Source organism: Heliangelus exortis, unplaced genomic scaffold (assembly GCF_036169615.1).
Source record: "Heliangelus exortis unplaced genomic scaffold, bHelExo1.hap1 Scaffold_104, whole genome shotgun sequence".
NCBI classification, from domain to species: Eukaryota; Metazoa; Chordata; class Aves; order Apodiformes; family Trochilidae; genus Heliangelus; species Heliangelus exortis.
This window is the reverse complement of record NW_027285924.1, coordinates 12,183-37,743: the sequence shown is the minus strand read 5'-3', so window position 1 is coordinate 37,743 and position 25,561 is coordinate 12,183. Positions and strand designations below refer to the sequence as shown.

The 25,561-nt window shown below is 64.2% G+C and overlaps 1 protein-coding gene across 1 annotated transcript in view; it reads right to left on the bottom strand.

The window, feature by feature from the left end:
- The window catches only part of LOC139790630 (voltage-dependent L-type calcium channel subunit alpha-1F-like), a gene marked incomplete at its 5' end in the record, with an annotated part of 42,939 nt that overhangs the window by 5,593 nt on the left and 11,785 nt on the right, over window positions 1-25,561 (bottom strand). The window contains 21 exon segments of the mRNA XM_071732503.1: window positions 704-831; window positions 3,275-3,434; window positions 4,798-4,889; window positions 4,990-5,055; window positions 5,139-5,267; window positions 10,434-10,517; window positions 10,645-10,755; window positions 10,856-11,014; window positions 13,919-14,120; window positions 16,552-16,698; window positions 18,758-18,810; window positions 18,911-19,018; window positions 20,743-20,830; window positions 20,940-21,046; window positions 21,184-21,243; window positions 21,937-22,066; window positions 23,149-23,281; window positions 23,797-23,851; window positions 23,960-23,999; window positions 24,138-24,234; window positions 24,320-24,440. Coding sequence (XP_071588604.1) covers window positions 704-831; window positions 3,275-3,434; window positions 4,798-4,889; window positions 4,990-5,055; window positions 5,139-5,267; window positions 10,434-10,517; window positions 10,645-10,755; window positions 10,856-11,014; window positions 13,919-14,120; window positions 16,552-16,698; window positions 18,758-18,810; window positions 18,911-19,018; window positions 20,743-20,830; window positions 20,940-21,046; window positions 21,184-21,243; window positions 21,937-22,066; window positions 23,149-23,281; window positions 23,797-23,851; window positions 23,960-23,999; window positions 24,138-24,234; window positions 24,320-24,440 — 2,270 coding nt within the window.

Genomic DNA, 25,561 nt, shown 5'->3' with positions numbered 1-25,561 from the left:
GGGGGGGGTGACACCTCCGGGGGGGGAGGGGTGACACCTTCTGGGTGGGGGGGGGTGACAAGTCCGGGGGAGGGGGGTGACACCTCCAGGGGGGAGGGGTGACACCTCCAGGGGTGAGGTGACACCTCCAGGGAGGGGGTGGTGACGCCTCCAGGGGGGGGAGTGACACCTGCAGGGGGGAGGGGTGACACCTCCAAGGGGGGGGGTGACACCTCCAGGGGGGGGGTGACACCTCCAGGGTGGGGGGGGGTGACACCTCCAGGGGGGGGGGGGGGTGACACATCCAGGGGGGGGGTGACACCTGCAGGGTGGGGGGGGTGACACCTCCGGGGGGGAGGGGGTGACACCTCCAGGTGGGGGTGACACCTGCAGGGTGGGGTGACACCTCCAGGGAGGGGGTGACACCTCCAGGGGGGGAGGGTGACACCTCCAGGGGGAGGGGGGTGGCACCTGCAGGGGGGGGGGGGGGGGGGGTGACACCCTCCAGGGGGAGGGTGACACCTCTAAGGGTGGGGTGACACCTCCAGGGTGGGGTGACACCTCCAGGGGGGGGTGACACCTCCAAGGGGGGGGGTGACACCTCCAGGGTGGGGTGACACCTGCAGGGGGAGGGGTGACACCTCCAGGGGGTGGGGGTGACACATCCAGGGGGGGGGGTGACACCTCAGGGGGTGACACGAGAGCGGGTGACACGGGACCGGACCTGGCGGAGGGGTCGTACTCGGACCAAACGCGTTTGAACTCATCGAGGTGGTGGGGCCCCAGGATGGACCAGTCCCGGGTCAGGTAATCGAAGTTGTCCATGATGACAGCAACGAAAAGGTTAATGATCTGTGGGGCAGGGACACGCCACGGGGTCAGGCTATGGGGCAGGGACCTTGCTATGGGGCAGGGATCCTGCTGTGGGGCAGGGACCTTGCTATGGGGCAGGGATCCTGCTGTGGGGCAGGGATCCTGCTATGGGGCAGGGACCTTGCTATGGGGCAGGGATCCTGCTGTGGGGCAGGGACCTTGCTATGGGGCAGGGACCTTGCTATGGGGCAGGATCTTGCTATGGGGCAGAGCTGTGTCTGTGGGTCTGGGGGTGTTGCTGTGGGGCAGGGATCCTGCTATGGGGCAGGGACCTTCCTATGGGGCAGGGATCCTGCTGTGGGGCAGGGATCCTGTTATGGGGCAGGGACCTTGCTATGGGGCAGGGACCTTGCTATGGGGCAGGGACCTTGCTATGGGGCAGGGATCCTGCTATGGGGCAGGGACCTTGCTATGGGGCAGGGACCTTGCTATGGGGCAGGGATCCTGTTATGGGGCAGGGATCCTGCTGTGGGGCAGAGCTGTGTCTGTGGTCTGGGGGGTGTTGCTATGGGGCAGGGATCTTGCTATGGGGCAGGGATCCTGCTGTGGGGCAGGGACCTTGCTATGGGGCAGGGATCCTGCTATGGGGCAGGGAACCTGCTATGGGGCAGGGATCCTGCTATGGGGCAGGGACCTTCCTATGGGGCAGGGATCCTGCTATGGGGCAGGGACCTTCCTATGGGGCAGGGATCCTGCTATGGGGCAGGGATCCTGCTATGGGGCAGGGACCTTGCTATGGGGGCAGGGATCCTGCTGTGGGGCAGGGATCCTGCTATGGGGCAGGGACCTTGCTACAGGGCAGGGATCCTGCTGTGGGGCAGGGACCTTGCTATGGGGCAGGGATCCTGCTATGGGGCAGGGAACCTGCTATGGGGCAGGGATCCTGCTATGGGGCAGGGACCTTCCTATGGGGCAGGGATCCTGCTATGGGGCAGGGACCTTCCTATGGGGCAGGGATCCTGCTATGGGGCAGGGATCCTGCTATGGGGCAGGGACCTTGCTATGGGGCAGGGATCCTGCTGTGGGGCAGGGATCCTGCTATGGGGCAGGGACCTTGCTATGGGGCAGGGATCCTGCTATGGGGCAGGGATCTTGCTACAGGGCAGGGACCTTGCTATGGGGCAAGGATCTTGCTATGGGGCAGGGACCTTGCTATGGGGCAGAGCTGTGTCTGTGGGTCTGGGGGGTGTTGCTGTGGGTCCGGGGGTGTTGCTATGGGTCCGGGGGTGTTGCTATGGGTCTGGGGGGTGTTACTATGGGTCCGGGGGGTGTTGCTGTGGGTCTGGGGGTGTTGCTGTGGGTCCGGGGGTGTTGCTATGGGTCTGGGGGTGTTGCTATGGGTCTGGGGGTGTTGCTGTGGGTCCGGGGGTGTTGCTATGGGTCCGGGGGTGTTGCTATGGGTCTGGGGGTGTTGCTATGGGTCCGGGGGTGTTGCTATGGGTCCGGGGGTGTTGCTATGGGTCTGGGGGTGTTGCTGTGGGTCTGGGGGTGTTGCTATGGGTCCGGGGGTGTTGCTATGGGTCTGGGGGTGTTGCTATGGGTCTGGGGGTGTTGCTATGGGTCCAGGGGTGTTGCTATGGGTCTGGGGGTGTTGCTATGGGTCTGGGGGTGTTGCTGTGGGTCCGGGGGTGTTGCTATGGGTCTGGGGGTGTTGCTGTGGGTCCGGGGGTGTTGCTGTGGGTCCGGGGGTGTTGCTATGGGGCAGGGACCTTGCTATGGGGCAGAGCTGTGTCTGTGGGTCCGGGGGTGTTGCTATGGGTCCGGGGGTGTTGCTATGGGTCCGGGGGTGTTGCTATGGGTCCGGGGGTGTTGCTGTGGGTCCGGGGGTGTTGCTATGGGTCTGGGGGTGTTGCTGTGGGTCTGGGGGTGTTGCTATGGGTCTGGGGGTGTTGCTGTGGGTCTGGGGGTTTTGCTATGGGTCCGGGGGTGTTGCTGTGGGTCTGGGGGTGTTGCTGTGGGTCTGGGGGTGTTGCTGTGGGTCCGGGGGTGTTGCTGTGGGTCCGGGGGTGTTGCTATGGGTCTGGGGGTGTTGCTGTGGGTCTGGGGGTGTTGCTATGGGTCTGGGGGTGTTGCTGTGGGTCTGGGGGTGTTGCTGTGGGTCCGGGGGAGCTGCTATCGGTCCAGGGGTGTTGTTATGGGTCCGAGGGTGTTGCTGTGGGTCTGGGGGTGTTGCTGTGGGTCTGGGGGTGTTGCTATGGGTCCGGGGGTGTTGCTGTGGGTCCGGGGGTGTTGCTATGGGTCTGGGGGTGTTGCTGTGGGTCCGGGGGTGTTGCTATGGGTCTGGGGGTGTTGCTGTGGGTCCGAGGGTGTTGCTATGGGTCTGGGGGTGTTGCTATGGGTCTGGGGGTGTTGCTGTGGGTCTAGGGGTGTCGCTATGGGGCAGGCGTGGGGGGTGTTGCTGTGGGGCAGGCGTGGGGCTGACCAGGAAGGCGCAGAGCATGAAGAAACTGATGAAATAAACGATGGCGAAGTTGCTGCCGCAGGAAAATTCCTCCCCGGGTTCCGCGTCCGCTTCGGGGTCGCAGCGCTTCCCGGGCAGACTGGCGAGCATCACCTCCTGCCAGGCCTCCCCCGTGGCACACCTGCACCCACGCCCACCCACGGACACCCGTGGGCACCCACAGACACCCACAGACACCTGTGGGCACCCACACCCACCCACAGACACCCACGCCCACCCACAGACACCCGTGGGCGCCCACAGACACCCCTGGGCACCCACGCCCACCCACGGGCACCCGTGGGCACCCACACCCGCCCACAGACACCCGTGGGCACCCACGCCCACCCACAGACACCCGTGGGCACCCACAGACACCCATGGGCACCCACGCCTGCCCACAGACACCCGTGGGCACCCACGCCCACCCACAGACAACCGTGGGTACCCACGCCCGCCCACAGACACCCGTGGGCACCCACACCCACCCACAGACACCCGTGGGCACCCACACCCACCCACAGACACCCGTGGGCACCCACAGACACCCATGGGCGCCCACGCCCACCCACAGACACCCGTGGGCACCCACACCCGCCCACAGACACCCGTGGGCACCCACACCCGCCCACAGACACCTCTGGACACCCACGCCCACCCACAGACACCCGTGGGCACCCACGCCCACCCATGGGCACCCACGCCCACCCACAGACACCCGTGGGCACCCACGCCCACCCATGGGCACCCACGCCCACCCACAGACACCCGTGGGCATCCACACCCACCCATGGGCACCCACGCCCACCCACAGACACCCGTGGGCACCCACGCCCACCCATGGGCACCCACGCCCACCCACAGACACCCATGGGCACCCACGCCCGCCCACAGACACCAGTGGGCACCCACACCCACCCACAGACACCAGTGGGCACCCACGCCCACCCACAGACACCCGCCCACCCACAGACACCCATGGGCACCCACGCCCACCCACAGACACCTGTGGGCACCCACACCCACCCACAGACACCCGTGGGCACCCACGCCCACCCACAGACACCCATGGGCACCCACAGACACCCGTGGGCACCCACGCCCACCCACGGGCACCCACGCCCACCCACGGACGCCCATGGGCACCCACGCCCACCCACAGACACCCGTGGGCTCCCACGCCCACCCACAGACACCCGTGGGCACCCACACCCACCCACAGACACCCACGGGCGCCCACACCCACCCACAGACACCCCTGGGCACCCACGCCCACCCACAGACACCCGTGGGCACCCACAGACACCCGTGGGCACCCACACCCACCCACAGACACCCGTGGGCACCCACAGACACCCGTGGGCACCCACAGACACCCCTGGGCACCCACGCGCACACACAGACAACCATGGGCACCCACACCCACCCATGGGCACCCACGCCCACCCACAGACACCCGTGGGCACCCACAGCCGCCCGCGGCCGCCCGGAGGCGTGAGCCCCACCTGAAGAGCAGCAGCACCGCTTGGGGGAAGGTCTGGAAGTTGTTGTTGCGGTTGATTTGGGTCCCATCCTGCAGAGCCACCTTCCCGAAGGTCTGGGGGGGGGGGAGGGACACGGAGGGGACACCCGTGGGACCCCCACTCGAGTGGGGTAGGACCCCACCCCACCCCACCCCACCCCATCCCATCCCGGACCTGCATCCCGATGACGGCGTAGATGAAGAAGATCATCGCGATGAGGAGCGCGACGTAGGGAAGGGCCTTGGGGTGGGAAGGGAGAGGGTGTGAGGCGGTGTCACCTCCCCGGTTGTCACCTCCCTCCTTGTCACCTCCCCCGGGGTCACCTGGAAGGATTTGACGAAGGTCCAGAGAAGGGTCCGGATGCCTTCGCCCTTGGAGAGCAACTTGACCAACCGCATGACGCGGAAGAGGCGGAAGAAGGTGATGGAGATGCGGGAGCTGTCCTCGGAGCTCTGGGGGGGGGACGGGAGGGGACAGTGAGGGGACAACGGGACCTCTGCCACCACCCCAACCCCCCCGGGAAACGGCACCTACCTCACCAACGTGACCCCCGTTCTGGGGAACCCGGGAGTCGCAGGTGGAGATGGATGGAGGTGGATGGGAAGAGCGTGGGTGGGACAGAGGGACACGTGGTGGGACAGAGGGACACGTGGGTGGGACAGAGGGACACGTGGTGGGACAGAGGGACACGTGGGTGGGACAGAGGGACACGTGGTGGGACAGAGGGACACGTGGGTGGGACAGAGGGACACGTGGTGGGACACGTGGGTGGGACAGAGGGACACGTGGTGGGACAGAGGGACACGTGGGTGGGACAGAGGGACACGTGGATGGGACAGAGGGACACGTGGGTGGGACAGAGGGACACATGGGTGGGACAGAGGGACACGTGGGTGGGACAGAGGGACACGTGGTGGGACACGTGGGTGGGACAGAGGGACACGTGGTGGGACAGAGGGACACATGGGTGGGACAGAGGGACACGTGGATGGGACAGAGGGACACGTGGGTGGGACAGAGGGACACATGGGTGGGACAGAGGGACACGTGGGTGGGACAGAGGGACACATGGGTGGGACAGAGGGACACGTGGTGGGACAGAGGGACACGTGGGTGGGACAGAGGGACACGTGGTGGGACAGAGGGACACGTGGGTGGGACAGAGGGACACGTGGTGGGACAGAGGGACACGTGGGTGGGACAGAGGGACACGTGGGTGGGACAGAGGGACACGTGGTGGGACAGAGGGACACGTGGTGGGACAGAGGGACACGTGGGTGGGACAGAGGGACACGTGGGTGGGGACAGAGGGACACGTGGGTGGGACAGAGGGACACCAGGAGCATGGAGATGAGGAGCATGGATGGAGACAGATGGACACCAGGAGCATGGGTGGGACAGAGGGACACGTGGATGGGGACAGAGGGACACATGGGTGGGACAGAGGGACACATGGATGGGACAGAGGGACACATGGGTGGGACAGAGGGACACGTGGGTGGGGACAGAGGGACACGTGGGTGGGACAGAGGGACACGTGGGTGGGGACAGAGGGACACGTGGGTGGGACAGAGGGACACCAGGACCATGGAGATGAGGACCATGGAGATGAGGAGCATGGAGATGAGGAGCATGGATGGACACCAGGACCATGGATGGGACAGATGGACACCAGGAGCATGGATGGAGGTGAAGGTGAGGAGCATGGGTGGGACAGAGGGACACGTGGGTGGGACAGAGGGACACGTGGGTGGGGACAGAGGGACACGTGGGTGGGACAGAGGGACACGTGGTGGGACAGAGGGACACGTGGGTGGGACAGAGGGACACGTGGGTGGGGACAGAGGGACACGTGGGTGGGGACAGAGGGACACCAGGACCATGAACACGAGGACCATGGAGATGAGGACCATGGATGGGGACAGAGGGACACATGGATGGGACAGAGGGACACGAGGAGCATGGATGGGGACAGAGGGACACGTGGGTGGGACAGAGGGACACGTGGGTGGGACAGAGGGACACGTGGGTGGGACAGAGGGACACATGGATGGGACAGAGGGACACATGGGTGGGACAGAGGGACACGTGGGTGGGACAGAGGGACACGTGGGTGGGACAGAGGGACACGTGGTGGGACAGAGGGACACGTGGGTGGGACAGAGGGACACGTGGGTGGGGACAGAGGGACACGTGGTGGGACAGAGGGACACGTGGGTGGGACAGAGGGACACGTGGGTGGGACAGAGGGACACCAGGAGCATGGAGATGAGGAGCATGGATGGACACCAGGACCATGGATGGGACAGAGGGACACAAGGAGCATGGACACGAGGAGCATGGAGATGAGGAGCATGGATGGGACAGAGGGACACGTGGGTGGGACAGAGGGACACCAGGAGCATGGATGGGACAGATGGACACATGGATGGGACAGAGGGACACGTGGGTGGGACAGAGGGACACGTGGGTGGGACAGAGGGACACGTGGGTGGGGACAGAGGGACACGTGGGTGGGGACAGAGGGACACCAGGACCATGAACACGAGGACCATGGAGATGAGGACCATGGATGGGGACAGAGGGACACATGGATGGGACAGAGGGACACGAGGAGCATGGATGGGGACAGAGGGACACGTGGGTGGGACAGAGGGACACGTGGGTGGGACAGAGGGACACGTGGTGGGACAGAGGGACACGTGGGTGGGGACAGAGGGACACGTGGGTGGGACAGAGGGACACCAGGAGCATGGAGATGAGGAGCATGGATGGAGACAGATGGACACCAGGAGCATGGGTGGGACAGAGGGACACGTGGATGGGGACAGAGGGACACATGGATGGGACAGAGGGACACATGGGTGGGACAGAGGGACACGTGGGTGGGACAGAGGGACACGTGGGTGGGGACAGAGGGACACGTGGGTGGGACAGAGGGACACGTGGGTGGGACAGAGGGACACATGGATGGGACAGAGGGACACATGGGTGGGACAGAGGGACACGTGGGTGGGGACAGAGGGACACGTGGGTGGGACAGAGGGACACGTGGGTGGGGACAGAGGGACACGTGGGTGGGACAGAGGGACACCAGGACCATGGAGATGAGGACCATGGAGATGAGGAGCATGGAGATGAGGAGCATGGATGGACACCAGGACCATGGATGGGACAGATGGACACCAGGAGCATGGATGGAGGTGAAGGTGAGGAGCATGGGTGGGACAGAGGGACACGTGGGTGGGACAGAGGGACACGTGGGTGGGGACAGAGGGACACGTGGGTGGGACAGAGGGACACGTGGTGGGACAGAGGGACACGTGGGTGGGACAGAGGGACACGTGGGTGGGACAGAGGGACACGTGGGTGGGGACAGAGGGACACGTGGGTGGGGACAGAGGGACACCAGGACCATGAACACGAGGACCATGGAGATGAGGACCATGGATGGGGACAGAGGGACACATGGATGGGACAGAGGGACACGAGGAGCATGGATGGGGACAGAGGGACACGTGGGTGGGACAGAGGGACACGTGGGTGGGACAGAGGGACACGTGGGTGGGACAGAGGGACACGTGGGTGGGACAGAGGGACACATGGATGGGACAGAGGGACACATGGGTGGGACAGAGGGACACGTGGGTGGGACAGAGGGACACGTGGGTGGGACAGAGGGACACGTGGTGGGACAGAGGGACACGTGGGTGGGACAGAGGGACACGTGGGTGGGGACAGAGGGACACGTGGTGGGACAGAGGGACACGTGGGTGGGACAGAGGGACACGTGGGTGGGACAGAGGGACACCAGGAGCATGGAGATGAGGAGCATGGATGGACACCAGGACCATGGATGGGACAGAGGGACACAAGGAGCATGGACACGAGGAGCATGGAGATGAGGAGCATGGATGGGACAGAGGGACACGTGGGTGGGACAGAGGGACACCAGGAGCATGGATGGGACAGATGGACACATGGATGGGACAGAGGGACACGTGGGTGGGACAGAGGGACACGTGGGTGGGACAGAGGGACACGTGGGTGGGGACAGAGGGACACCAGGACCATGAACACGAGGACCATGGAGATGAGGACCATGGATGGGGACAGAGGGACACATGGATGGGACAGAGGGACACGAGGAGCATGGATGGGGACAGAGGGACACGTGGGTGGGACAGAGGGACACATGGATGGGACAGAGGGACACATGGGTGGGACAGAGGGACACGTGGGTGGGACAGAGGGACACGTGGGTGGGGACAGAGGGACACGTGGGTGGGACAGAGGGACACCAGGACCATGGAGATGAGGACCATGGAGATGAGGAGCATGGAGATGAGGAGCATGGATGGACACCAGGACCATGGATGGGACAGATGGACACCAGGAGCATGGATGGAGGTGAAGGTGAGGAGCATGGGTGGGACAGAGGGACACATGGATGGGACAGATGGACACATGGGTGGGACAGAGGGACACGAGGAGCATGGAGATGAGGAGCATGGATGGACACCAGGACCATGGATGGGACAGAGGGACACGTGGGTGGGACAGAGGGACACATGGATGGGACAGAGGGACACGTGGGTGGGACAGAGGGACACGTGGGTGGGGACAGAGGGACACGTGGGTGGGACAGAGGGACACGTGGGTGGGACAGAGGGACACATGGATGGGACAGAGGGACACGTGGGTGGGACAGAGGGACACGAGGAGCATGGATGGGGACAGAGGGACACGTGGATGGGACAGAGGGACACGTGGGTGGGACAGAGGGACACGTGGATGGGACAGAGGGACATGTGGTGGGACAGAGGGACACGTGGGTGGGACAGAGGGACACGTGGATGGGACAGAGGGACACGTGGATGGGACAGAGGGACATGTGGTGGGACAGAGGGACACGTGGATGGGACAGAGGGACACGTGGGTGGGACAGAGGGACACGAGGAGCATGGATGGGGACAGAGGGACACGTGGATGGGACAGAGGGACACGTGGGTGGGACAGAGGGACACGTGGGTGGGACAGTGGGACACGAGGAGCATGGATGGAGAGAGATGGACACCAGGAATGTTGATGGAGGTGGAGGTGAGGAGCATGGATGGGACAGAGGGACCATGGAGATGAGGAGCATGGATGGGGACAGATGGACACGAGGAGCATGGATGGGACAGATGGACACATGGATGGGACAGATGGACACCAGGAGCATTGATGGGACAGATGGACATGAGGATCATGGATGGAGAGAGATGGACACGAGAAGCATTGATGGAGGTGGAGGTGAGGAGCATGGATGGAGACAGATGGACACCAGGACCATGAACACGAGAACCATGGAGATGAGGACCATGGATGGAGACAGATGGACACGAGGAGCATGGATGGGGACAGATGGACACAAGGATCACGGACACGAGGAGCACGGACACGAGGAGCACGGATGAAGCCAGATGGACACCAGGACCACAGACACGAGGATCACGGATGGAGCCAGATGGACACAAGGATCATGGACACGAGGATCACGGATGGAGCCAGATGGACACCAGGACCACGAGGAGACGAGGCCCTCGTGCAGCTCCTGCCCCCGGGAGGTGACTCACATTGACCTCGGTGACGGCGATGTCCACCACGCTGCCCACCACGATGAGGGCGTCGAAGGTGTTCCACGCGTCGCAGAAATAATGCTGCGGGCGGGAGGGAGAGCGGGTGAGGGACCCCTGGGGGTGACACCCGTGGGGGTGACACCCCTGGGGGTGACACCCGTGGGGGCAACACCCATGGGGTGCCAACCCCCGTGGCCCTCTGCCCCACCCGTGGCTTGAAGGCGATGATCTTCAGCACCATCTCCACGGTGAAGAGCCCGGTGAAGACCATGTTGAGAAGATCCATCACGTAGTTGAAGGGTTTGGACTGTTCGTAGTGCTGGTGACAAAGGGGACACGGAGAGGGGGGGTGGGGTTGGCCGCCGCCACCGCCACCACGGGTGTCCCCTCGGGGTGTTGGGGAGGGGGGGTGTTGTCACCTGGACGGCCAGGGCGATGGTGTTGAGGAGGATGAGGACGAACATGATGTACTCGAAGGCGGTGGAGTTGACCATGGCCCAGACGCGGTGTTGGGTGCGGTTCTTGGGGATGTAGCGGCGCAGGGGTTGGGCCTTCAGGGCGTATTCCACGCACTGGCGCTGGGGGGGGGACACGTGGGAAGTGGGGGGGTGACACCCGTGGGTGTGGTGGCACCGAGGGACGGGGAGCAGCCTCCGGTTAGGGGGGGGGTGACAGCAGGAGGGGGGGTGTAGCCATGGTGGGGGTGGATGGGGGGGTGGGGGGTGACAACGTGGGGGGTTGGACCCGTCCTGGGGGACAGGAGGGTGGGGGGTGACACCAGAAGGGGGGTTGTTCCTGAGAAGGGTGGTGGGTGACACCAGAAGAGGGGACAGAAGGGAGATGGGTGACACCAAGGGGGGGTTGTCCCCATCCTGGGGGACAGGAGGGTGATGGGTGACACCAGAAGGGGGGTTGGCCCCATCCTGGGGGACAGGAGGGTGATGGGGGGGGGTTGATGGGTGACAATGTGGGGGGGTTGGCCCCATCCTGGGGGACAGAAGGGTGATGGGTGACACCACGGGGGGGTTGTCCCCATCCTGTGTGACAGGAGGGTGACAGAAGGAGGGACAGAAGGGTGCTGGGTGACGCCACGGCGGGGTTGTCCTAATTCTGGGTGACAAAGGGGTGATGGGGGGGTGGTGGGTGACACCACAGGGGGGTTGTCCCCATCCTGGGTGAGAGAAGGGTGATGGGTGACACCACGGCGGGGTTATCCTGATTCTGGGTGACAAAGGGGTGATGGGGTGGTGGTGGGTGACAGCAAGGGGGGGTTTTCCCCACCCTGGGGGACACGAGGGTGGTGGGGGGGGTTGATGGGTGACAATGTGGGGGGGTTGGCCCCATCCTGGGGGACAGAAGGGAGATGGGTGACACCATTGGGGGGGTTGTCCCCATCCTGGGGGACAGGAGGGTGGTGGTGGGGGGTTGATGGGTGACACCATGGGGGGGTTGTCCCCATCCTATGTGACAAAAGGGTGCTGGGTGACACCATGGGGGGGTTGTCCCCACCCTGTGTGACAGGAGGGTGACAGAAGGAGGGACAGAAGGGAGATGGGTGACACCACGGCGGGGTTGTCCTAATTCTGGGTGACAAAAGGGAGATGGGGGAGTGGTGGGTGACACCACAGGGGGGTTGTCCCCACCCTGGGGGACAGAAGGGTGATGGGTGACACCATGGGGGGGACAGAAGGGAGATGAGTGACACCACGGGGGGGTTGTCCCCATCCTGGGTGACAGGAGGGTGATGGGTGACACCATGGGGGGACAGAAGGGAGATGGGTGACACCACGGGGGGGTTGTCCCCACCCTGTGGGACAGGAGGGTGACAGAAGGAGGGACAGAAGGGAGATGGGTGACACCATGGGGGGGACAGAAGGGTGGTGGGTGACACCAAGGGGGGGTTGTCCCCACCCTGGGGGACAGGAGGGTGGTGGTGGGGGGTTGATGGGTGACAACGTGGGGGGGTTGTCCCCATCCTGTGTGACAAAAGGGTGCTGGGTGACACCATGGGGGGGTTGTCCCCATCCTGTGTGACAGGAGGGTGACAGAAGGAGGGACAGAAGGGTGATGGGTGACACCATGGGGGGGACAGAAGGGTGCTGGGTGACACCATGGGGGGGTTGTCCCCACCCTGGGGGACAGGAGGGTGGTGGTGGGGGGTTGATGGGTGACAACGTGGGGGGGTTGTACCCATCCTGGGGGACAGAAGGGAGATGGGTGACACCACGGGGGGGATTGTCCTAATTCTGGGTGACAAAAGGGAGATGGGGGAGTGGTGGGTGACACCATGGGGGGGACAGAAGGGAGATGGGTGACACCATGGGGGGGGTGTCCCCACCCTGGGGGACAGGAGGGTGATGGGTGACACCATGGGGGGGACAGAAGGGAGATGGGTGACACCATGGGGGGGTTGTCCCCACCCTGGGGGACAGAAGGATGATGGGTGACACCATGGGGGGGTTGTCCCCACCCTGTGTGACAGGAGGGTGACAGAAGGAGGGACAGAAGGGTGATGGGTGACACCACGGTGGGGTTGTCCTAATTCTGGGTGACAAAGGGGTGATGGGGGAGTGGTGGGTGACACCACAGGGGGGTTGTCCCCATCCTGGGTGAGAGAAGGGAGATGGGTGACACCAGAAGGGGGGACAGAAGGGAGATGGGTGACACCAAGGGGGGGGTGTCCCCATCCTGGGTGACAGGAGGGTGATGGGTGACACCACGGGGGGGACAGAAGGGTGGTGGGTGACACCACGGGGGGGTTGTCCCCATCCTGGGTGACAGGAGGGTGATGGGTGACACCAGAAGGGGGGACAGAAGGGTGGTGGGTGACACCATTGGGGGGGTTGTCCCCATCCTGGGGGACAGGAGGGTGGTGGTGGGGGGTTGATGGGTGACAACGTGGGGGGGTTGTCCCCATCCTGTGTGACAAAAGGGTGCTGGGTGACACCATGGGGGGGTTGTCCCCACCCTGTGTGACAGGAGGGTGACAGAAGGAGGGACAGAAGGGAGATGGGTGACACCACGGCGGGGTTATCCTAATTCTGGGTGACAAAAGGGTGATGGGGGGGTGGTGGGTGACAGCAAGAGGGGGTTTTCCCCACCCTGGGGGACAGGAGGGTGGTGGGGGAGGTTGTCCCCATCCTGGGGGACAGGAGGGTGATGGGTGACACCATAAGGGGGGTTGTTCCCATCCTGGGTGACAGAAGGGTGATTGATGGAGGGGTGGTGGGTGACACCAAGGGGGGGTTGTCCCCATCCTGGGTGACAGGAGGGTGACAGAAGGAGGGACAGAAGGGTGCTGGGTGACACCACGGGGGGGTTGTCCCCACCCTGTGTGACAGGAGGGTGACAGAAGGAGGGACAGAAGGGTGCTGGGTGACACCACGGAGGGGTTGTCCTAATTCTGGGTGACAAAAGGGTGATGGGGGGGGTCGACGGGTGCCACCACGGGGGGGGAGGGGGGGTTGTCCCCAAAAGCCAACCTGGTTCTTGTCCAGCTCGCAGTCCCTGTACTCGTCCTCGCCCTGGGCCCGGAAGGTGATGATGACGAAGCCGACGAAGATGTTCATCATGAAGAAGGCGATGACGATGATGTAAACGATGAAGAAGATGGAGATCTCCACCCGGTAGTTGTAGATGGGGCCCTGGTCCTCGGCGTTGGCGTCGATGGCTTTGTACAGGAGGCTGGGGGACAGGCAGGGGACAGGCAGGGGACAGGGGGACAGGCAGGGGACAAGGGGACAGGGGGACAGGCAGGGGACAGGCAAGGGACAAGGGGACAGGCAGGGGACAGGCAGGGGACAGGGGGACAGGCAGGGGACAGGGGGACAGGCAGGGGAGAGGGGGACAGGAAGGGGACAGGGGGACAGGCAGGGGACAGGCAGGGGAGAGGGGGACAGGCAGGGGACAGGCAGGGGACAAGGGGACAGGCAGGGGACAAGGGGACAGGCAGGGGACAGGGGGACAGGCAGGGGACAGGCAGGGGACAAGGGGACAGGCAGGGGACAGGGGGACAGGCAGGGGACAGGCAGGGGACAGGGGACAGGCAGGGGACAGGCAGGGGACAAGGGGACAGGCAGGGGACAGGGGACAGGGGGACAGGCAGGGGACGGGCAGGGGACAGGGGACAGGCGGGGGAGAGGCAGGGGACAGGCAGGGGACAGGCAGGGGACAGGCAGGGGACAGGGGGACAGGCAGGGGAGAGGGGGACAGGAAGGGGACAGGGGGACAGGCAGGGGACAGGCAGGGGACAAGGGGACAGGCAGGGGAGAGGGGGACAGGCAGGGGACAAGGGGACAGGCAGGGGACAGGCAGGGGACAGGGGGACAGGCAAGGGACAGGGGGACAGGCAGGGGACAGGGGGACAGGCAGGGGACAGGCAGGGGACAGGGGGACAGGCAAGGGACAGGGGGACAGGCAGGGGACAGGCAGGGGACAGGGGGACAGGCAAGGGACAGGGGGACAGGCAGGGGACAGGCAGGGGACAGGGGGACAGGCAAGGGACAGGGGGACAGGCAGGGGACAGGCAGGGGACAGGGGACAGGCAGGGGACAAGGGGACAGGCAGGGGACAGGGGGACAGGCAGGGGACAGGCAGGGGACAGGTGGGGGACAAGGGGACAGGCAGGGGACAGGCAGGGGACAGGGGGACAGCACAGCCAGGGGGGTGTCACCATCCCAAGGGTGGGGGGTGAGGTGTTGTCCCCATCCCGAGGGGCAGCACGGGGGGGTTGTCCCCATCCCAAGGGTGGGGGGTGGCAGTGGGGGGTGTCCCAGGGGACAGCACGGGCAGGGGGGTGTCCCCATCCCAAGGGGGGTGGGTGACACTGGGGGGTTGTCCCCATCCCGAGGGACAGAAGGGGGGGTTGTCCCCATCCTGAGGGTGGGGGGTGACCCTGGGGGGGTTGTCCCCATCCTGAGGGGGGTGGTTGGCCCTGGGGGGGTTGTCCCCATCCTGAGGGTGGGGGGGTGACACTGGGGTGTGGTCCCCATCCCAAGGGACAGAAGGGTGGGGGGTGACCCTGGGGGGGTTGTCCCCATCCTGAGGGGGGTGGGTGACCCTGGGGGGGTTGTCCCCATCCTGAGGGGGGTGGGTGACCCTGGGGGGGTTGTCCCCATCCCGAGGGGGGTGGGTGGCCCTGGGGGGTGTCCCCATCCCGAGGGACAGAAGGGGGGGTTGTCCCCATCCCGAGGGGGGTGGGTGACCCTGGGGGGGTTGTCCCCATCCCGAGGGGGGTGGGTGGCCCTGGGGGGGTTGTCCCCATCCTGAGGGGGGTGGGTGACACTGGGGGGGGTGTCCCCATCCCGAGGGACAGAAGGGGGGGTTGTCCCCATCCCGAGGGTGGGGGTGGCCCTGGGGGGGTTGTCCCCATCCCAAGGATGGGGGTGACACTGGGGGGTGTCCCCATCCCAAAGGACAGAACAGGGGGGTTGTCCCCATCCCGAGGGGGGTGGGTGACACTGGGGGGTGTCCCCATCCCGAGGGACAGAAGGGGGGGTTGTCCCCATCCCGAGGGTGGGGGTGGCCCTGGGGGGGTTGTCCCCATCCCAAGGATGGGGGTGACACTGGGGGGTGTCCCCATCCCAAAGGACAGAACAGGGGGGTTGTCCCCATCCCGAGGGGGGTGGGTGACACTGGGGGGTTGTCCCCATCCCAAGGGACAGAAGGGTGGGGGGTTCCCATCCCGAGGGGGGTGGGTGACCCTGGGGGGGTTGTCCCCATCCCAAGGGGGGTGGGGGTGACCCTGGGGGGGGTGTCCCCATCCTGAGGGGGGTGGGTGACACTGGGGGGTTTCCCCATCCCAAGGGACAGAAGGGTGGGGGGTCCCCATCCTGAGGGGGGTGGGTGGCACTGGGGGGGTGTCCCCATCCCAAGGGTGGAGGGTGGCCCTGGGGGGGTTGTCCCCATCCCGAGGGGGGTGGGTGGCCCTGGAGGGGGTGTCCCCATCCCGAGGGGGGTGGGTGACCCTGGGGGGTTGTCCCCATCCCGAGGGGGGTGGGTGACACTGGGGGGGTTGTCCCCATCCCAAGGGGGGTGGGTGACCCTGGAGGGGGTGTCCCCATCCCGAGGGGGGTGGGTGGCCCTGGGGGGGTTGTCCCCATCCCGGGACACTCACGCGGGCCACCCCTCGAAGGTGGAGACGGTGAAAAGAGCCATCATCCCCGCCAGGACGTTGTCGAAGTTGAAGTCACTGTTGAGCCACTGCCGCTCCCGCACCGTGGGGTTGGTGACGTCCCCGTCCTTGTACACCAGGAAGGTCCCCCTGGGGGACACGGGGACACCCGTGGGCTGGGGGACCTCGGGGAGTGGGCTGGAAGGGGGCGGGGGCACTCGGGGGGGTGGTCTGGGGGGTGTTGGGGTGGTCTGGGGGGTGTTGGGGATCCCCAGGGGGGGTCTGGGAGGTGTTGGGGACACTCGGAGGGGTGGTCTGGGGGTGTTGGGGATACTTGGAGGGTGTTGGGGGTCCTCAGGGGGGGTCTGGGGGGTGTTGGGGACACTCAGAGGGCGGTTTGGGGGGTGTTGGGGTGGTCTGGGGGGTGTTGGGGATCCTCAGGGGGGGTCTGGGGGGTGTTGGGGATCCTCAAGGGGGGTCTGGGGGGTGTTGGGGTGGTCTGGGGGGGTGTTGGGGATCCTCAGGGGGGGTCTGGGGGGTGTTGGGGTGGTCTGGAGGGTGTTGGGGACACTCGGGGGGTGTTTGGGATCCTCAGGGGGGGTCTGGGGGGTTTTGGGGTGGTCTGGGGGGTGCTGGGGACACTCAGAGGGGTGGTCTGGGGGATTTTGGGGTGGTCTGGGGGATTCTGGGGTGGTCTGTGGGGTGTTGGGGACACTCGGAGGGGTGGTCAGGGGGATTTTGGGGTGGTCTGGGGGGTGTTGGGGTGGTCTGGAGGGTGTTGGGGACACTCGGGGGGTGTTTGGGATACTCAGGGGGGGTCTGGGGGGTGTTGGGGATCCCCAGGGGGGGTCTGGGAGGTGTTGGGGATACTTGGGGGGTGTTGGGGATCCTCAGGAGGGGTCTGGGGGATTTTGGGGTGGTCTGGAGGGTGTTGGGGATCCTCAGGGGGGGTCTGGAGGGTGTTGGGGATCCTCAGGGGGGGTCTGGGGGGCATTGGGGTGGTCTGGGTGGTGCTGGGGACACTCAGAGGGGTGGTCTGGGGGATTTTGGGGTGGTCTGAAGGGTGTTGGGGTGGTCTGGGGGGTGTTGGGGATACTTGAGGGGTGTTGGGGATCCTCAGGAGGGGTCTGGGGGGTGTTGGGGTGGTCTGGAGGGTGTTGGGGATCCTCAGGGGAGGTCTGGGGATACTTGGGGTGGTCTGGAGGGTCTTGGGGACACTCGGGGGGTGGTCTGGGGGATTTTGGGGTGGTCTGGGGGGTGTTGGGGTGGTCTGGAGGGAGTTGGGGTGGTCTGAGGGGTGTTGGGGATCCTCAGGGGGGGTCTGGGGGGTGTTGGGGACACTAGGAGGGTGGTCTGGAGGATTTTGGGGTGGTCTGGAGGGTGTTGGGGATCCTCAGGGGGGGTCTCGGGGGCATTGGGGACACTCGGGGGGGTGGTCTGGAGGATGCTGGGATGGTCTGGGAGGTGTTGGGGACACTCGGGGGGTGGTCTGGGGGATTCTGGGGTGGTCTGGGGGATTCTGGGGTGGTCTGGAGGGTGTTGGGGTGGTCTGGGGGGTGTTGGGGATCCTCAGGAGGGGCCTGGGGGGTGTTGGGGACACTCGGGGGGTGGTCTGGGGGATTTTGGGGTGGTCTGGGGGGTGTTGGGGTGGTCTGGGGGGTGTTGGGGACACTTGGGGGGTGTTTGGGATCCTCAGGGGGGGTCTGGGGGGTTTTGGGGTGGTCTGGGGGGTGCTGGGGACACTCAGAGGGGTGGTCTGGGGGATTTTGGGGTGGTCTGGGGGATTCTGGGGTGGTCTGTGGGGTGTTGGGGACACTCGGAGGGGTGGTCAGGGGGATTTTGGGGTGGTCTGGGGGGTGTTGGGGTGGTCTGGGGGGTGTTTGGGATACTTGGGGGGTGTTGGGGATCCTCAGGGAGGGTCTGGGGGGCATTGGGGTGGTCTGGAGGGTGTTGGGGTGGTCTGGGGGGTGCTGGGGGTACTTGGGGGGTGTTGGGGATCCTCAGGGGGGGTCTGGGGGATTTTGGGGTGGTCTGGAGGGTGTTGGGGTGGTCTGGGGGGTGCTGGGGGTACTTGGGGGGTGTTGGGGATCCTCAGAGAGGGTCTGAGGGATTTTGGGGTGGTCTGGGGGGTGTTGGGGTGGTCTGGGGGGTGCTGGGGATACTTGGGGGGTGTTGGGGACCCCCGGGGGGGTCTGGGGGTGTCACCCACTTGCACTCCTCCGGGGTGTGCTTGGCCTCGTCGGTGCAGCTGTAGAATTTTCCCTGGGGGGGGGGGAAGGGAGGGGGCTCAGGTGGGGGTGGGGGGGTCCGGGGGGGTTCGGGGGGTGGGGGGTGGGGGTGTCTCGGGGTGTCCCCCCCAAACCTTGAAGAGCTGCACCCCGATACAGGCGAACATGAACTGCAGCAGGGTGGTGACAATCATGATGTTCCCGATGGTCCGGATGGCCACGAAGACACATTGGACCACGTGCTGGGGACAAAGGGAGGGGACGTTGGGGACAGCGGGGACAGCGGGGACAGCGGGGGTGTTGGGGGCGTTGGGGACGTTGGGGGCGTTGGGGACATTGGGGACGTTGGGGACATTGGGGACGTTGGGGATGTTGGGGACGTTGGGGACATCGGGGATGTTGGGGGCGTTGGGGGCGTTGGGGACAGCGGGGGCATTGGGGCCGTTGGGGATAGCAGGGATATTTGGGACACTTTGGGGACATCAGGGACGTTGGGGACGTTGGGGACGTTGGGGACATTGGGGATAGCAGGGACATTTGGGACACTTTGGGGACATTGGGGGCGTTGGGGACGTTGGGGACAGCGGGGACGTTGGGGACATTGGGGACATTGGGGGTGTTGGGGACGTTGGGGACAGCGGGGGCGTTGGGGGCGTTGGGGACATTGGGGGTGTTGGGGCCGTTGGGGACGTTGGGGACATTGGGGGCGTTGGGGACGTTGGGGACGTTGGGGACATTGGGGGCATTGGGGGCGTTGGGGACGTTGGGGACGTTGGGGGTGTTGGGGACACTTTGGGGACATCAGGGATGTTGGGGACGTTGGGGACATCAGGGACGTTGGGGGCGTTGGGGACATCGGGGACGTTGGGGGCGTTGGGGACGTTGGGGATAGCAGGGACATTTGGGACACTTTGGGGACATCGGGGACATTGGGGACGTTGGGGACGTTGGGGACATTGGGGACATTTGGGGCGTTGGGGACGTTGGGGACGTCAGGGGCGTTGGGGACGTTGGGGATAGCAGGGACATTTGGGACACTTTGGGGACATTGGGGGCGTTGGGGACATTGGGGACGTTGGGGACACTGGGGACGTTGGGGATGTTGGGGACGTTGGGGACATTGGGGGCGTTGGGGGTGTTGGGGACGTCGGGGGCGTTGGGGACATCGGGGACGTTGGGGATGTTGGGGATGTTGGGGACACTGGGGGCTTTGGAGACACTGGGGACATTGGGGGCGTTGGGGACGTTGGGGACACTTTGGGGACGTTGGGGGCGTTGGGGACGTTGGGGACACTTTGGGGACGTTGGGGGCGTTGGGGACGTTGGGGACATCAGGGACGTTGGGGACGTTGGGGACACTTTGGGGACATCAGGGGTGTTGGGGGCGTTAGGGACACTTTGGGGACATCAGGGACATCGGGGACGTTGGGGGCGTTGGGGACATCGGGGACGTTGGGGGCGTTGGGGACGTTGGGGGCGTTGGGGACGTTGGGGACTTTTGGGGACATTTTGGGGACATTGAGGACGTTGGGGACATCGGGGACATTGAGGATGTTGGGGACATTGGGGGCATTGGGGGCATTGGGGACATTGGGGGACATTGAGGGACATCAGGGTTATTGGGGGATATTGGGGACATTTTGGGGACATTGGGGACATTGGGGACATTTTGGGGACATTGGGGACATTTTGGGGACATTGAGGGACATCAGGGTTATTGGGGGATATTGGGGACATTTTGGGGACACTGGGGACTTTTGGGGACATTGGGGACTTTTGGGGACATTTTGGGGACTTTGGGGGACATTGGGGACATCTGGGATATCAGGGACATTGGGGGACATTGGGGACATTTTGGGGACACTGGGGATATCAGGGACGTTTTGGGGACATGGGGGACACTGGGGACACGGCGTTACGGGGCCTCCCAGTGCCTCCCAGTTCCTCCCAGTTCCTCCCAGTTCACCTTGAGGCCCTTGGCCCTGTTGATGGCTCGGAGGGGACGCAGCACCCGCAGCACTCGCAGGATCTTCACCACCGAAATGGCACTGGAGCTGTGGGGACACTCCCAGTGCTCCCACTGCCCTTCCCAGTGCCTCCCAGTACCCTTCCCAGCTCCTCCCAGTGCCTCCCAGTGCCTCCCAGTGCCTCCCAGTGCCTTACTGGATGCCGAAGGAGATGAGGGAGACGCTGACCACCAGGAGGTCCAGGAGGTTGAACCAATTCCGGCAGAAAGATCCCTTGTGCAGGAAGGCCCCAAAAGCTGTCATCTGGGGGGGGAGGGGAGAGGATTTTGGGGGTTGGGGGGGTGAACCCCAATTCCTGAGGACCCCCTCCCCTTCCTCAAAATCCTGGGAAACCCCCCCCCAAAAAAAAAAACCCCAAAATTCCCATTTTTTTTCCCCACCTTCAGCAGAATCTCCACCGTGAAGATGGAGGTGAAGGCGTAATCGAAATAGCCCAGAATCTGAGGGGAAAAAAAAAGGGGGGGGACAAAAGGGGTGACCCAGGAGCCCCCTCGAGCCCCCCCCGAGCTCCCCCAAACTCCCCCAGCCCCCCAAAACCCAACCCCCCCCAAAATCCCCTCCCAGTTCTCCCAGTTCCTCCCAGTACCCCCCTGACCGCCTCCATCTCCCCCAATTTCTCCACTTGATGCAGCTCCTCCCCCCCTTCATTCCCAGCTCATCCCAGTTCATCCCAGTTCCTCCCAGTATCCCACGTGGTTCTGGGGGGAATTAAGCCCCCCAAACCCAACACCCCCCCCCCAAAATCCCCCACCAGTTCTCCCAGTTCCTCCCAGTACCCCCCCGACCGCCTCCATCTCCCCCCAGATTCCTCCACTCAATGCAGCTCCTCCCCTCCCTTCATTCCCAGTTCCTCCCAGTTCCCCCCAGTTTCTCCCAGTTCCTCCCAGTTCCTCCCAGTTCCTCCCAGTTTCTCCCAGTTCCTCCCAGTATCCCACGTGGTTCTGGGGGGAATTAAGCCCCCCAAACCCAACCCCCCCCAAAATCCCCCACCAGTTCTCCCAGTTCCTCCCAGGACCCCCCCGACCACCTCCATCTCCCCCCAGATTTCTCCACTCGACGCAGCTCCTCCCCCCCTTAATTCCCAGTTCCTCCCAGTTCCTCCCAGTTTCTCCCAGTTCCTCCCAGTATCCCACGTGGTTCCGGGGGGAATGGGCCCGGACTGGGTCCTCGGCTGCCAAGGAAACGCTGCTGAGGATGATGAAGACGAGGATGAGGTTGGTGAAGATGTGGTGGTGGATCAGGGCGTGGCAGCCCACCCGCAGCCTGGGGGCAAAACCCTCCCAGTTACCACCAGTTCCTCCCAGTACACCCCAGTTTCCCCCCCTCTAGGTGCATGTTCCCTTCCCAGTCTCCCTCCCAGTTCCACCCAGTTCCCCTCCCAGTACTGCCACTCCCCTCCCAGTACTCCCAGTTCCCCTCCCAGTCTTCCCATTCCCCTCCCAGTGCTCCCAGTACACCCCACTTTGTGTCCTCAGTGCAAGTTCCCTTCTCAGTCTCCCTCCCAGTTCCCCTCCAAGTGCTTCCAGTTCCCCTCCCAGTACTCCAATGCCCTCCCAGTGCTCCCAGTCCCCCTCCCAGTGCTCCCAGTTCTTCCCAGTCCCGCCCAGTTCCCCTCCCAGTACTCCCACTCTCCTCCCAGTTCCTCCCAATGCTCCCAGTACACCCCACTTTGTGTCCTCAGTGCAAGTTCTCTTCTCAGTCTCCCTCCCAGTTCCCCTCCAAGTGCTCCCAGTGCCCTCCCAGTGCTCCCAGTGCCCTCCCAGTACTCCCAGTTCCCCTCCCAGTACTCCCAGTTCCCCTCCCAGTCCTCCCACTCCCCTCCCAATGCTCCCAGTACACCCCACTTTGTGTCCTCAGTGCAAGTTCCCTTCTCAGTCTCCCTCCCAGTTCCCCTCCCAATGCTCCCAGTTCCCCTCCAAGTGCTCCCAGTTCTTCCAGTCCCGCCCAGTTCCCCTCCCAGTACTCCCACTCTCCTCCAGTTCCTCCCAATGCTCCCAGTACACCCCACTTTGTGTCCTCAGTGCAAGTTCCCTTCTCAGTCTCCCTCCCAGTTCCCCTCCAAGTGCTCCAGTGCTCTCCCAGTGCTCCCAGTTCCCCCCCAGTGCTCCCAGTTCCCCTCCCAGTGCTCCCAGTTCTTCCCAGTCCCACCCAGTTCCCCTCCCAGTCCTCCCATTCCCCTCCCAGTGCTCCCAGTACACCCCACTTTGTGTCCTCAGTGCATGTTCCCTTCTCAGTCTCCCTCCCAGTTCCCCTCCAAGTGCTCCCAGTGCTCTCCCAGTGCTCCCAGTGCCCTCCCAGTGCTCCCAGTCCCCCTCCCAGTGCTCCCAGTGCTCCCAGTCCCTCACGGGTTGGTGTTGCTCAGCAGGAAGAAGGCGCTGCCCTCGGGGATGGGAACCACTTTGCTCTTGGGGGGCTCCTCCAGGGCCTCCACTCGGGGCCCCCCCAAGGTCTCTTTCTCCCCCCCCTCCTCCTCCTCCCCTGAAAAGGGACCAAAAACCATTTTTTTGGTTATTTTTTTTTTGGGGGGGGGGGGAAAGTTTGATTTTCCCCAAATTTCCCAGGAATTTGGGTTTTTTTTTTTTTGGGGGGAGGTGTCCCAAACCCCCCAAAAATCCCCATTTTTGTCGCCGAGTGGCTGCACCACCCCAAAAATAAAGAAAAAATTCGATTTTTTATGGTTTTTTTGGGGGAAAAAAAATCCTGATTTTCGTCGCCGAGAGGCTGTGCCCACCCCCCCGAAAATAAAGAAAAAAAATACGATTTTTTATGGGTTTTGAGGGGGGAAAAAATCCCCATTTTTGTTGCCGAGCGGCTGCGCCCCCCCAAAAATAAAGAAAAAATTCAATTTTTTTTTTTTTTTTTTTTTTTGAGGAAAAAAATCCCGATTTTTGTCACCAAGAGGCTGCGCCCACCCCCCCAAAAATAAAGAAAAAATTCGATTTTTTATGGGTTTTTTAAGGAAAAAAAATGTGTCCCAAACCCCCCCCTCTCACCTTCCTCCCCTTCTCCGTCCTCCTCCTCTTCTTCCTCCTGCTGCTCCCCTTCAATCTGGGGGGGGGATTAAAAGGGGGGGGAGGATCCTTCATGAGGGGGGTGGGGAAGGGGTTGAAAATTTTGGGGGGGGGTCCCAGGGGGGGTCCCCAACCCCCCCCAGACCTTCACGCTCACGTCCTGGCTCCCGGCTCCGTTTTCCCCCCTCCTCGGCCTTCTCCCTGTTTGGGTTTTTGTTGGTTTTTTTTTTTTTTTTTTGAGGGGGGAGGAGCATAAAAAAAGGTGGGGGGGTCCCAAAAAAAAGGACCCGGGTGTCCCCCCCCCCAAAATAAAAAAAAACAACCTCAAGGGACTCACTTTTTTGTCCCCCCCTGAGTTGATGTTGTCCCCGTCGGCCAAGTTGTCGACGGCGATGGCCAAGAAGACGTTGAGGAGGATGTCTGGGAGGGGAAGGGGGAGGCTCACCAGTGCTCCCAGTATCCTCCCAGTATCCTCCCAGTGCCCCCCCCCCCCCAACCTACTCACAGTTCCCACAGATGAAGAGGATAACGAAGTAAATGCAAACGAGCATCCCGGGAAAAACGGGGCCTCCGTAGGCCATGATCCCGTCGTACATCACCGCGTTCCAATCCTCCCCCGTCAGGATCTGCAGGAAAAAAAGACAAAAAAAAACTCAAAAAGGAAGGGGAACCCCCAAAACCTCACACCCCACCCCTCCCCCCTCACCAGTACAACCCCCCCAGTGCTCCCAGTGCCCCCCAGCGTTTTGGGAGGGAAATCATCCTGACATTTTGGGTCATCTCCTGAGATGGCGGAGTCCCCGTGGCCCCCTCAGAGGTTTCGGGGTGCCCTGAGGTTCCCCCCGTGGATTCGGGGGGCCCCGGGGTGGATTCGGGGGGTACCTGGGGAGCAGGGCCTGGGGGGATTTGAGGGTACCGGGTGAGCGGGGCCTGGGGGGTTTGGGGGTTCCTGGTGAGCAGGGCCTGGGGGGTTTGGGGTACCTGGTGAGCAGGGCCTGGGGGGGATTTGGGGGTACCTGGAGGATGGTGAGTGGGGTCTGGGGGGTTTGGGGGTACCTGGAGGATGGTGAGCGGGGTCTGGGGGGTTTGGGGGTACCTGGGGAGCAGGGGCTGGGGGTTTGGGGGTACCTGGAGGATGGTGAGGAGGGCCTGGGGGGTTTGGGGTACCTGGTGAGCAGGGTCTGGGGGGTTTGGGGGCACCTGGAGGGTGGTGAGCGGGGCCTGGGGGTTTGGGGGTACCTGGGGAGCAGGGCCTGGGGATTTGGGGGTACCTGGAGGATGGTGAGGAGGGCCTGGGGGGTTTGGGGGTACCTGGAAGAGGGTGAGGAGGGCCTGGGGGTTTGGGGGTACCTGGGGAACAGGGCCTGGGGATTTGGGGGTACCTGGAGGATGGTGAGTGGGGTCTGGAGGGTTTTGGGGGTACCTGGGGAGCAGGGTCTGGGGGGTTTGGGGGTACCTGGAGGATGGTGAGCGGGGTCTGGGGGGTTTGGGGGTACCTGGTGAGCAGGGCCTGGGGATTTGGGGGTACCTGGAGGACAGTGAGGAGGGCCTGGGGGGTTTGGGGGTACCTGGAGGATGGTGAGCAGGGCCTGGGGGGTTTGGGGGTACCTGGAGGATGGTGAGGAGGGCCTGAGGGGGATTTGGGGGTACCTGGGGAGCAGGGTCTGGGGGGTTTGGGGGTACCTGGAGGATGGTGAGCGGGGCCTGGGGGGTTTGGGGGTACCTGGAGGATGGTGAGGAGGGCCTG